The sequence below is a fragment of the Pogoniulus pusillus genome, chromosome 11 (assembly GCF_015220805.1).
Source record: "Pogoniulus pusillus isolate bPogPus1 chromosome 11, bPogPus1.pri, whole genome shotgun sequence".
Taxonomy (NCBI): Eukaryota; Metazoa; Chordata; class Aves; order Piciformes; family Lybiidae; genus Pogoniulus; species Pogoniulus pusillus.
The window spans coordinates 17890769-17901931 of record NC_087274.1 but is presented as its reverse complement, the minus strand read 5'-3'; the positions used below and the strand labels follow the sequence as shown (position 1 = coordinate 17901931).

Genomic DNA, 11163 nt, shown 5'->3' with positions numbered 1-11163 from the left:
TGCCATCCTGTGCTATACCCACATGAAATCAACACCATTCCCTACCAGACCCACTCTACTCCACCCCATGCCCAGGCTATACCCTGGGCACCTATCAAGTGCCCATCCTTCCCACGCCATAGTAGTGCCCATAAGGGACATGCTGTGGACATACCGTCCTGGCACAGGGCACTGCCCTGGCAGGGGGCAGGTGAGAGGAGCAGCCCTGTGCCTGGGGTGCAGCCACTTCAGCTCCGGCTTTATTGCAAACAGTCTGTGGGCACTTCGGGACACTGGTGCTACACAGCTCCTGGCCCCACTCAGTGCCACCACTGCCCCCCACAGAAGGACCCCGGCACCAGGGTTGGCAGTCTGGGGTACTAGGAGGGGTGGTGGCCACTGTGGCAGTCCTCCTCATCCCTTGTGCCAAGCTGGGGGTTGGCAGGCGGCTGCAGATGTTGCGTGTGCTGGGCGCCAGGCTGAGGGTCCTTGGGGGGTGCAGCAGGGTGGCAGTGGCTGAAGTCCCCAGCTCCATCCTCATGGGACACTGCCTTGTCCCCACAGCCTGGGACCTCGCTGGGCTGAGCTGGGGCGGGACTCGTGGTGGCTTGGCCACCCTCGGGCACCTGATGCTCAGGGTACGGTGCTGGCGCAGCCAATGTCCTGCTGCTGCTGCTGCCCTCGGCTGCCACCGGTGTCACTTGCTGGTGGCACATGGGACAAGTGTCCTGCACGTAGAGCCACTTGCGCAGGCAGGAGGCGTGGAAGAAGTGGCTGCAGGGGGTGACCACTGCCACCTGCATGTCCTGTGGGCAGGGACAGGATGTCACCCAGTGCAGAGGGGACCCAGAGGGGTGGGAGTTGAGGGGACACGATGTCACCCGGCAGGCAGGGACATGGAGGGGCAGCTAGTGAGGGGACAGGATGTCACCCAGTGGGAAGGGACAGGGAGGGGTGGCTAGTGAGGGGACAGGATGTCACCCGGCAGGCAGGGACATGGAGGGGCGGCTAGTGAGGGGACAGGATGTCACCCAGTGGGCAAGGAACCCAGAAGTGTGGCTGGTGAGGGGCAGGATGTCACCCAGTGGGCAAGGAACCCAGAAGGGTGGCTGGTGAGGGGCAGGATGTCACCCAGTGGGCAGGGAACCCAGAAGGGTGGCTGGTGAGGGGCAGGATGTCACCCAGTGGGCAGGGGACCCAGAAGGGTGGCTGGTGAGGGGCAGGATGTCACCCAGTGGGCAAGGAACCCAGAAGTGTGGCTGGTGAGGGGCAGGATGTCACCCAGTGGGCAAGGAACCCAGAAGGGTGGCTGGTGAGGGGCAGGATGTCACCCAGTGGGCAGGGAACCTAGAAGGGTGGCTGGTGAGGGGCAGGATGTCACCCAGTGGGCAGGGGACCCAGAAGGGTGGCTGGTGAGGGGACAGGATGTCACCCAGTGGGAAGGGACAGGGAGGGGTGGCTAGTGAGGGGACAGGATGTCACCCAGTGGGAAGGGGACCCAGAAGGGTGGCTGGTGAGGGGCAGGATGTCACCCAGTGGGCAGGGGACCCAAAGAGGTGGCCAGCAGAGAGCTGGGTGCTGACCTGGAAGCAGATGGCACAGACGTCGTCGTGGTGCCGCAGCTGCCCGCCGGTGGCGCGGGGCAGGGAGTTGATCTTCTTGGCGGCCTCCCGGCGCAGCAGGAAGCTCTTCCAGCCCGACTGGGCACGCAGCCAGACGTTGAAGTAGGAGTGGATGACGATGACAGAGGCTCCCATCCAGCTCCACTCGCCCAGCAGCGACTCCCAGGTGCCGTAGGCCACCACGCAGAGGGCCACCAAGAACTCCAGCACCCTGCTGACGGCGTTCACCCAGTAGATGATCTCATCCATCCGCTCCAGTGGCCTGTCCTGCACCAGCTCCACCATGAAGAGGGTGTAGATGAAGAGGGTGCCCATCACCTGGTGGGTGGGGGATGGCATTTTGGTGATGGGGGTCAGCTGGTGTGATGGTTTAGAAGTCACCCACCCCCCAGCCCCCCCACACTTAAGAAATCACCCAGAGTAGACTCAACTGGCTGGAAGTTGAGGAATGAAGCTCTATTTACAGCTTGGCACAGTATACAAGCAGGTATTTACACACCAGACACAAGTATTCACAGTTATATACAAGTTAAAAGCAATACAGAAATGCAAAACCCCTCCCAGAAATCAGAGTCCCCAGGAGGCTCCTGACCCAAACCTCCTCCCCTCTCTTTCCCTCCTTCAGAAATAACCAGCTCAGTCCCTGTACAGCTCACACGATAAATCTGGAGAGATCTGATGTGAGATGACAAAAAGACAACAAGAAGGGTAGGGGGAATAAAGGGTTAGGTCGGATTAGAGCTAAGACAGAAGCAACCACACACATAGACTGCCAGAGAGAAGCAGAGCTGAGAAGTGTCCTAGCTCTGTTTTGACTAGTTGCATTTCTCAGCAGAAGAATGAGAGACACAGGGTACTGTTGGGTTGTTTTTGTCTTTCTTTTCACAGCTAAAGATTTAATTTCTCTCAGTAAAATATTCCAGTTAGCCTCAAACCAGCACAGCTGGCAAACCTCACACCTCCCCCGGCTGCTCCTAGACCCACCCGCAGGGGGCCCAGCGAGCTGGAGGGGGAGCTGGGGCTGCCGTACCTGCAGAGAGGTCAGCATGCAGCTGGAGACCAGGATGAGGAGCCAGAAATCCAGCTGGAAGAAGTGGGCGATCTTGTAGGCCATGAAACAAGGGAAAACCAGCAAGAAGAGGCACATGCTGGCGCCACGGAAATGCTTCCAGGGGCTCCTAGGGGAGGCACAGCTCAGCAGGGCCGTGCCCACCCCCGGGAGCAGTGTCCAGCCCTCCCTACCCATCCCCTTCCTCTGGCACTGATCCTGCCCAAAATAGGCAGTGAGGAGCTGAGGGAGAGAGGAGCTAGGTCTGGGGAGCAGCTGAGGAAGAAGGGAGCCAGGTGGGGAGGAGCTAAGGGGAGAGGGGAGCTGGGTGGGGAGGAGCTGAGGGGAGAGGGGAGCCGGGTGGGGAGGAGCTGAGGGGAGAGGGGAGCCGGGTGGGGAGGAGCTGAGGGGAGAGGGGAGCTAGGTCTGGGGAGCAGCTGAGGGAGAGGGGAGCCGGGTGGGGAGGAGCTGAGGGGAGAGGGGAGCTAGGTCTGGGGAGCAGCTGAGGGAGAGGGGAGCCGGGTGGGGAGGAGCTGAGGGGAGAGGGGAGCCGGGTGAGGAGGAGCTGAGGGGAGAGGGGAGCTAGGTCTGGGGAGCAGCTGAGGGAGAGGGGAGCCGGGTGGGGAGGAGCTGAGGGGAGAGGGGAGCCGGGTGGGGAGGAGCTGAGGGGAGAGGGGAGCCGGGTGGGGAGGAGCTGAGGGGAGAGGGGAGCCGGGTGGGGAGGAGCTGAGGGGAGAGGGGAGCCGGGTGGGGAGGAGGGGCCGGGCGTAGCAGGGCCAGACCCTGCTGCTCCCCTTGGTACCTGTTCCGGGAGGCTCCCAGTGCCAGCACGATGGGATCAGTAATCTCGATCATGGACTGCAGTGTAGAGGTCACCACGATGAAGAGGATGATGCTGAGGAGGAAGGTCCTCTGGAGGATCTGCAGGTCGAGCAGCCCTGTCTGCAGTGCCAGCAGCAGCAGCGTCACTCCCTCCGTCACTCCCCTGCCAGCAGTGGGGCACGTTGTTGGCAGCTGCGGGTACATGCCAACAGGGCACTGCCGCTGCTGCACCCTGGGCACCCCCTGGGGATGTGTCCCAGTCACAGGGTGCCTCGTGATAGCCTATGGTGTTCCCCAGGGCTCTTGGTCAGTGACCGGATGAGGAGGTTCAGGGGACCCTCAGAACATCTGCAGATGGCATCAGGTTGGTGACCTGATCTGCTGGAGGCACAGAGGGATCTGGCCAGGCTGTATCGATGGGCACAAGCCAGTGAGATGAAGTCCCACAGGGCCGGGTGCCAGGTCCTGCACTTGGGCTTGGGTCGTATCAACCTCATGAGCGCTCCAGGTTTGGGGCAGAGTGGCTGGGAAGTGCCTGGCAGAGAAGGACCTGGGGGATGAGGACCAGCAGATGGTTGTACATGAGCCACTGTGTGCCCAGGTGGGTAAGAAGGCCAACAGCAACCTGGTCTGATTGTGGCCAGCAGGAGCAGAGCAAGGATTGTGCACCTGTACTGGGCACTAGTGAGACTACACCTCAAACCCTGGGTTCAGCTTTGGGTTCCTCACTTGATGAAGGACATTGAGGTGCTGGAGAGTGACCAGAGAAGAGCAAGGAAGCTGGTGAGGGTCTGGAGAACAGGGGTGAGGAGCAGCTGTGGGACCGGGGGGTGCTCAGCCTGGAGAGGAGGCTGAGGGGAGACCTTCTGGCTCTACAGCTGCCTGAAAGCAGGCTGGAGCCAGCTGGGGTTTGACCTCTTCTCACAAGGAACAAGTAACAGGACAAGAGGAAATGGCCTCAAGTTGTGCCAGAGGAGATTTAGATTGGATGTGAGGAACAATTTCTTCCCCTTGAGGGTTGCCAAGGCCTGGCTCAGGCTGCCCAGGGCAGTGGTGGAGTCCCCACCCCTGGAGGGGATTCCAATGCCATGGAGAGGTGGTGCTGAGGGCCATGGTTCAGTGGTGCCCTGGCAGTGTTGGCATTAATGACCTTAAAGGTCTTTCCCAGCCCAAACGATTGATTCTGTGCCAACTGGGGCCAGAAATGCCCACCCAAGCCCCACAGCAGGGCTCACCTGTGCATGACGTTGCCATTCTGGAAGGCGCTGAAGCCTAGCAGGTAGAACTTGCAGAGGCTGAGGACACCCAGGGCGAGGTAGGAGACGGTGAAGGTGAGGCCGACGAGGGAGTAGGGAGTGCTGCAGCACTCAGCCGCGCTGCGAGAGCCCGGGGTGAGCGCGGGGTGCCCGCGCCCGCTGGCACGGCCTGCAGCCCCCCGGCCCTCCTCACCCTCCTCCCACAGCCCTGCCCGAGGAAGGCTGAGCTCTGCCAATCCCCTGCCCCCACCGCCGTCCCTACCTGCTGAGGAGGAGGAACAGGAGGCCCTGCTGGGCCAGGGGGCTGCTGGAAGAGGTGAGGAAGGCCAGGAGCCGGAGGGTGAAGAGCGCCAGCCAGAAGACGAGGAAGAGGAGCGGAACGGCCAGCTGGCTCCAGAGGGACACCCCCAGTGCCACCAGCCGGGACATCTCCAGTGCCTGTGGGTATGGAGGCTCTGTGGGGCTGCCCCTCAGCACAATCCATGCATGGAGGGCAAGGGAGGCGTGTGGGGGCCCAGCCATGTGAGGGCACAGCCCTGCAGCTGACCCTGCACCAAGCCTCTATCCCACAGTCCCCATCTTGCAGCCCCACAGCCCCCAACCCTGCAGACCCCATCTCACAGTCCCCGTTCCTGCAGACCCCATCCTGCAGCCCCCAGCCCTGCAGCCCCCATCTCACAGGCCTCAGTCCTGCAGACCCTGTCCCGCAGCCCCCAGCCCTGCAGACCCCATCTCACAGTCCCCAGTCCTGCAGACCTCATCCTGCAGCCCCCAGCCCTGCAGACCCCATCTCACAGTCCCCAACCCTGCAGACCCCATCCTGCAGCCCCCAGCCCTGCAGATCTGACTCCACAGCCCCCAGTCTTGCAGGCCCTATCTCACAGCCCCCAACTCTGCAAACCCTATCCCATAGACCCCATCCCGCAGCCCCCAGCCCTGCAGACCCCATCTCACAGTCCCCAATCCTGCAGACCCCAACCCTGCAGACCCCATCCCACGGCACCCAGCCCTGTTCACTGCCCCAGCGCCTCCCATCTCGCAGCCCCTCTCACCTGTGCTATCTCTCGACAGGCAGCAGCAACCAGCTGGAAGGGGACAAGGACATGGGAGACGAGGACGTAGAGGACCTCGACGGTGGTAAGCATGGTGGCGAAGGTGTCAAGGAGGGGCAGGACACTGACGGGGAGGCCGCAGAGCCGCGCCAGGGCTGGCAGCGCCGGGGCAGCGAACAGCCACGGCTGCCGGCTCCGCATCAGCAGAGAACAGAGGGCACACAGGCAGAGCTGGCCTGAGGGCACAGGGACAGGGCTCAGCGTCGGCCACTGACTCCAAGGACGTGGAGGTGCTGGAGCGTGGCCAGAGAAGGGTAATGAAGCCGGGGAAGGGTCTGGAGCACAGATCTGGTGAGGAGCAGTCTGCAGATAAAGGAGGCTAAGAGACCTTCTGGCTCCCTACAACTCCCTGAGAGGAGGCTGGAGCCAGGTGGGGGCCTGGACACATCACTGTTACCCAACACAACATCCCATGGGGTGACAGCTCCTGGAGCCAGAGACCTTGCCCAGTGCCACCCCCACAGCAGGGGACATATTGGTGAGCTGAGACCCCATTTAAGAGGGAGGGGGCATCTGGGGGCTGAAACTCCACTAAGATGGCAAGGGACACTTTAGGAGGCAAATACCCTCTTTGTGGGGCAGGGATCTTTAGGGTGGCAAGGGACATTGTAGTGGGGGAGGGACACGACTCACCTGCGAGGGTGGTGGCAAGGCGGCTGAGCGCGGCAGGGTCATGGTACACAGCACCCTGCTCACCAAACTCCAGCTCCCGGCGGAGGTAGTCCCTGCGAGGACAGCGCCTGAGTCCCCAAGCCCCCCCAGCTCCCCTGGGACAGACCCCCCAGCGCCCTCCCAGCCCTCACCTGGCCGCTGCGTGCCCCACGGCGAGGAGCAGGGCGGTGAGGAGGTGCAGGTAGAGCTTCACCAGGGACTGCACCGGCAGCACCAGCACCACCAGGCACAGGATGTGGCCTGCCGAGGGGGGAGACAGCAGGGTGAGATGGCCCCCTGGGGACAGTCCCACGTCAGCGTTGGGAGGGGAGGGTCAGCAGGCGGCGGGACAGCAAAAGTGCAAAGAGGTCCAGCCCTTGGCGAGTCCTCAAACACGGCCAAGCCGTGGGGTGTCCCCTCCAGCAGCCAGCTCGGCCAGGGCCTGCCTGTCCCCTGATGTCCTCAAGGTGGACATCTCTAGGGTGCCTGTGTCCCCAGCCCATCCAGCCCCTGCATGTCCTCCACATCCCCACCCGAGTCATGCCTTGGGGTGTCCTCATCCCTTCCCCCCCTGCAGTGTCCCCTCACTATGTTCCCAGATTACCCACCCCTGGGATGCCCTCACTATGTCCCCAGCCGGGTCACGCCCTCGCGTGTCCACTCATATCCCCAGTCTGTCATTCCCTGGGGTGCCCTCAGCCTGTCCAGTCCTTTTATGTCGCCTGACGTCCCCAGCGTGCCCCCAGCCTGTCCATGCCTCGGGGTGTCCCCTTGCATTCCCAGCCTGCCCACCCCCGGGGTGTCCCCCGCCTGTTCATTCCTGGGGTGTCCTTCAGGGTATGCCCAGCCTGTGCCCCTAATGGTGTCCCCCACCGCGCCGCAGCCCTCACCCAGACCGCAGGCACCCCGGAGGGCAGGGGCTCGAAGGAAGGGGGGGTCCCCTCGTCGGGGTCGCAGCAGCTCGCCGATGGCCGCCGCGTCCCAGCGGTACAGCAGGTCCAGCAGCGCCAGCCCCGGCACCCTCAGAGCCACATTTGCCACCGCCTCCAGCCGCGCCATGGCCCGCGGGGCGGGGGGTCCCCGCGTCCCGCTCCCGACCCGGGGTGGGGACAGAGGGGACCCCCCGGGGCTACCCCGACGAGATCCGCCGGGCCGGCAGGGGTCGCTCGCTCCGCGCCCAGCAGGGATTTGCCTGCACGGCCGCCTCCCGCAGACGACCAGCTGCCCCTCGCTTTCGCCCCCGTTCCCCTTGCTGTTCCCCTCGCACAGCCGCCGCCGCTCCGCTCCTTCCGCCACTTTCGCTTTCTCCCGCTCCGCCCTTTACGCCCAGAGTGCCACAGAGGCGCTTTGCGCTGGGGCGCTGAGCTGACGCCACAATCGCCATCTTAGAGGAGGGCGCAGCGCTCTTTTATACGTTTCCGCCATCTTGGCTATGGGCACAGGGCAGGAGGCGGGGCCACCGTGGAGAGAGGCGCGGCCTTCTGCGTGACGTCACACCCGCCGCCCGGCCCCGCTCAGCCATCTTGGGTGCGGGCAGGCGGTGCGGGCAGGCGCGGGCCGCCGCTCGGATAGGGGAATTGAGGGGGCGGCTGCGGAGGGCTGGGTCCACGGGGAAGAGACAGTCCACTGCCCCCAGGAGCGTCCCAAGGGTTGTCTGCGCTCCTCAGGGGCCGTTTCAAATCCCTTGGGACCGGGCGAGGTCCTCTGGGATCAGCTGGGGCTGTCCGGGTTGAGCCGGGATCCTGGGGTCAGTTGGGAATGGAGGGACCCCATGGGGCTGTCAGGGCCTCCGTGTCCTCAGATCTCCGTGTCCCTGAGATCTCCACAGCCTCGGAGTTTCCATGTCTGTGGTGCAGGACTTGCCCTGGCGCATGGCGATGAGCAGAGTGAGGAATGCAGGAGAGCCTGGAGTGAGGACGCAGCCAGGTCCCTCTTGGGAGAGGTGCCAAGGCAAGAGGGCAGACACAGCTGGCACGGTGCTGGCTGCAAAGCCACCATCCCAACAGTGGGGAATCCCATCTAGCCCCAGACCTGCTGCTGTTGGCACGGGCAGCAGCTCTTGCTGTGCTCCAAGGTGCCAAGAGGAGAGGCTGGTGCCAAGTTCCAGAGCATCCTGCTCGCTGGCAGCTGCCTTGCTCTGATAGCACAGCACAGGTCCCACCACAGAGCCACCCGGGCTCAGGAACCGTACAGCAAGGTGGCTCAGTGGGCACAAGGACGGTCTGATGGTGATTTAATTGGGGCAATTAGCGAGGCAGGGATTAGGAAATATGCAGTTATTTTATTTCCAAAAGGCCTCTCCCACAGCTCTATACAAAGCAGTCACAGCTGGGTTCTAATTCCATCAGGGAGTTCTTCACAAGGATGCTCATGGGCAATTCACCCAGCTGGGACAGTCGGAACACTGGGGAAGTTTAGCCACAGAATGGCTTTGCCACACTTACAAACAGGCAGCCTGGAGCCCTGGGGAAGGTCTGTGCTGCTCACGGCCGTGGAGGAGGAATTTCGAGGCAGTCCCTGGCTCCTCTGGGGCAGTGTTGGAACTGCTCAGCATCTTGACAGCCTTTGAGAGGCTTCTCGATCTTCCCAGGCTCTATCAGGGTGCTGGGAAAGAGGCAGACAAACTCTGACCTGATCCTGGTTCCTCCTGGCACAGAGGTTTGCGGAGGTGCAGGCAGATCTCTTGCAGATGTGCAGAGAGCACAATGTCAGTGGCACTTCTCACCACGTTGTGAGGCACTTAATGCTCTCTCCTGGGAAACTTGAGGCAGTGCTCCAGTCCCCTAATCATCCTCGTAGCTCTCCGATGGACTCTCCAGCAGATCCCTGTCCCTCTTAAACTGGGGAGCCCAAACCTGAAGGCAGTACTCAAGATGAGGTCTCACCAAGGCAGAGCAAAGGAGGAGGAGAATGTCCCTCGATCTGCTGGACACACTCTAATTAATACACCCCAGGATCCCATTGGCCCTCTTGTCCACCAGGGCACATTGCTGCCCCATGGATGTTATCCAGCAGCACTCCCAGTTCCTCTCCACAGGGCTGCTCTCCAGCAGATCACCTCCCAACCTGTACTGGTGCAGTTTATTCTTCCTCCCCAGGTGCAGGACTCTGCACTTGTCCTTGTTGAACCTCCTTTGGTTCCTCTGTGCTCTGCTCTCAGACTGTCCAGGTCTTGCTGGATGGCCTCACAGCCCTCATCTGCCTCAGCCACGCCTTCAGGGCTCTTTGGTCTCACCCCTGAATGACCTGGGATGCAGTGGACATGGCAGCAGTTCACTGATGATGCTAAACTGGGAGAAGATGTGGCCTCCAGCAAGGGTAGGGAGGCCTTGCAGAGAGGCTGGGCAGAACAGAGGGCTGGGCAGTCACCAGCTGCATGGAGAGCAAGTGCCAGCTTCTCACCTGGCACAAGGCTACACCTACACACTGGAGGATGGGGCTGGAGAGCAGCCCCACAAGAGGAGGTTTGAGGATCTGGGTTGAGGGCAAGTGGTGCTCGGGTCACCCTCTGCAGCCCAGGGGGTGGATTGGTGTTCATGGAGTGTCCCCACTTGGAAGTGACCCATTGAGATGCTTGAGCACAGCTGCCAGCTCCTGGCAGGGCTGATCCTGGTGGGTCTCATCCACCTCCAGATGTTCTGTGCTTCTCTGATTTGTGCAAGCCACAGCCCTGCCACTTCCTTCCTCCTGCCCGGCTGCTTCCTCTTCCTCTGGTCACTTCTGCAGCACCATCCAGCCTCTTGGTGCCAGGAACATCAGCCCTGACTCATCCTCTTGCACAATGCCACCACCCTGCCCACCTCTTCCTGCCTTCTGAGCTCCCACAGGGCTGAAGGCTTCAGCCCACTGTAGCTCATGGATTGAGGGGGCTGCCTCTCTGAAGACACCATCGCTGGGATGGACTCTTCCTGGGGTGGACACCATAGCTGGGATGGAAGGGTTGGACAAGCTGTGGGGTCTGTGTTGCTGTGGGGCTGGAGGACAGGTGGTGGGAGCAGCTATAGGGCATGAGGAGGGAGCAGAAGGACCATTTGTGGGTTCTCCACAGGGATGTGGAGCAGGAAGACAGGATGGTGAGGTCAAAAAGTGGGAGAGAAAGGCACTGAGTGGAGCAGCTGAATGCAGAAGAGGAGAACCTGAAGAGAAGGGGCTTGAAGAAGGGTGGTGCTGACTGCTTGCCCGTGCCAGGAAGCCCAGGGCTACTCTGTGCGTGTGGAGCTATTTCTAGTGTCTACGTCAAAACTTGGGCTGAGAAGAGGAACCAAGCCCAGGCCCAGACCTCCTGGAATCTCCCAGCCTGGTGTCATGGAAGGCTAATAGATCTAAAACAGATCCTGTCTTGCCCCACCCTTCTGCTCATGGGGGAAGCAAGGGTGGGAGGAAAACAAAGGCTTGGGGCATTGCGTCCCCTCCCAAAGTGACAAACAGATACCCACAGGTGTTTAGGTACTTGCTGGTGCCTTGCCCAAATAAGGGTAAGCAAGCCCTGGTTTCACTTGGCATGGTCAGCTTTGCAAGTGCCATTCTGTTGGTGAATCTCTGTGGGCAAAGGAGCCACTGCACTCGGGCAAGCAATAGAAATGGAGCTAAGCTGCAAGCAGTTGTGCTGTGTCTGCCTCACTGGGCTGCCTCTGCCTCACTGCTCTGCTTCAATGCATGCTGCTCTGCTCAGA

The 11163-nt window shown here is 61.8% G+C and overlaps 1 protein-coding gene across 2 annotated transcripts; it reads right to left on the bottom strand.

Moving 5' to 3' along the window:
- Nucleotides 1-212: 212 nt before the first annotated feature.
- On the bottom strand, nucleotides 213-7738 carry LOC135179439 (RING finger protein 145-like). Of its 2 annotated transcripts, XM_064151249.1 has the most exons (10): nucleotides 7381-7738; nucleotides 6643-6751; nucleotides 6473-6564; nucleotides 5780-6015; nucleotides 4990-5165; nucleotides 4707-4847; nucleotides 3452-3634; nucleotides 2632-2779; nucleotides 1563-1919; nucleotides 213-785 (listed from the first exon to the last, which is right to left on the bottom strand). In XM_064151249.1, the coding sequence occupies exons 1-10, from the start codon at nucleotides 7547-7549 to the stop codon at nucleotides 360-362; spliced, it is 2037 nt and encodes a 678-aa protein (XP_064007319.1). In that variant the 5' UTR covers nucleotides 7550-7738; the 3' UTR covers nucleotides 213-359. The 2 variants fall into 2 exon arrangements, with proteins under 2 accessions (XP_064007319.1, XP_064007320.1); XM_064151250.1 differs by lacking the exons at nucleotides 6473-6564; nucleotides 7381-7738 and having other exon boundaries at nucleotides 6643-6713.
- Nucleotides 7739-11163: the final 3425 nt, after the last annotated feature.

Coding starts and splice junctions, on each gene's coding strand:
- LOC135179439 (XM_064151249.1), bottom strand. CDS start 7,549: ATGGCGCGGCTGGAGGCGGTGGCAAATGTGGCTCTGAGGGTGCCGGGG. Junction 5,166..5,779: donor CCTGTCGAGAGATAGCACAG/GTGAGAGGGGCT, acceptor CCATACCCACAG/GCACTGGAGATGTCCCGGCT. Junction 4,848..4,989: donor CTGTTCCTCCTCCTCAGCAG/GTAGGGACGGCG, acceptor GGGCTCTCGCAG/CGCGGCTGAGTGCTGCAGCA.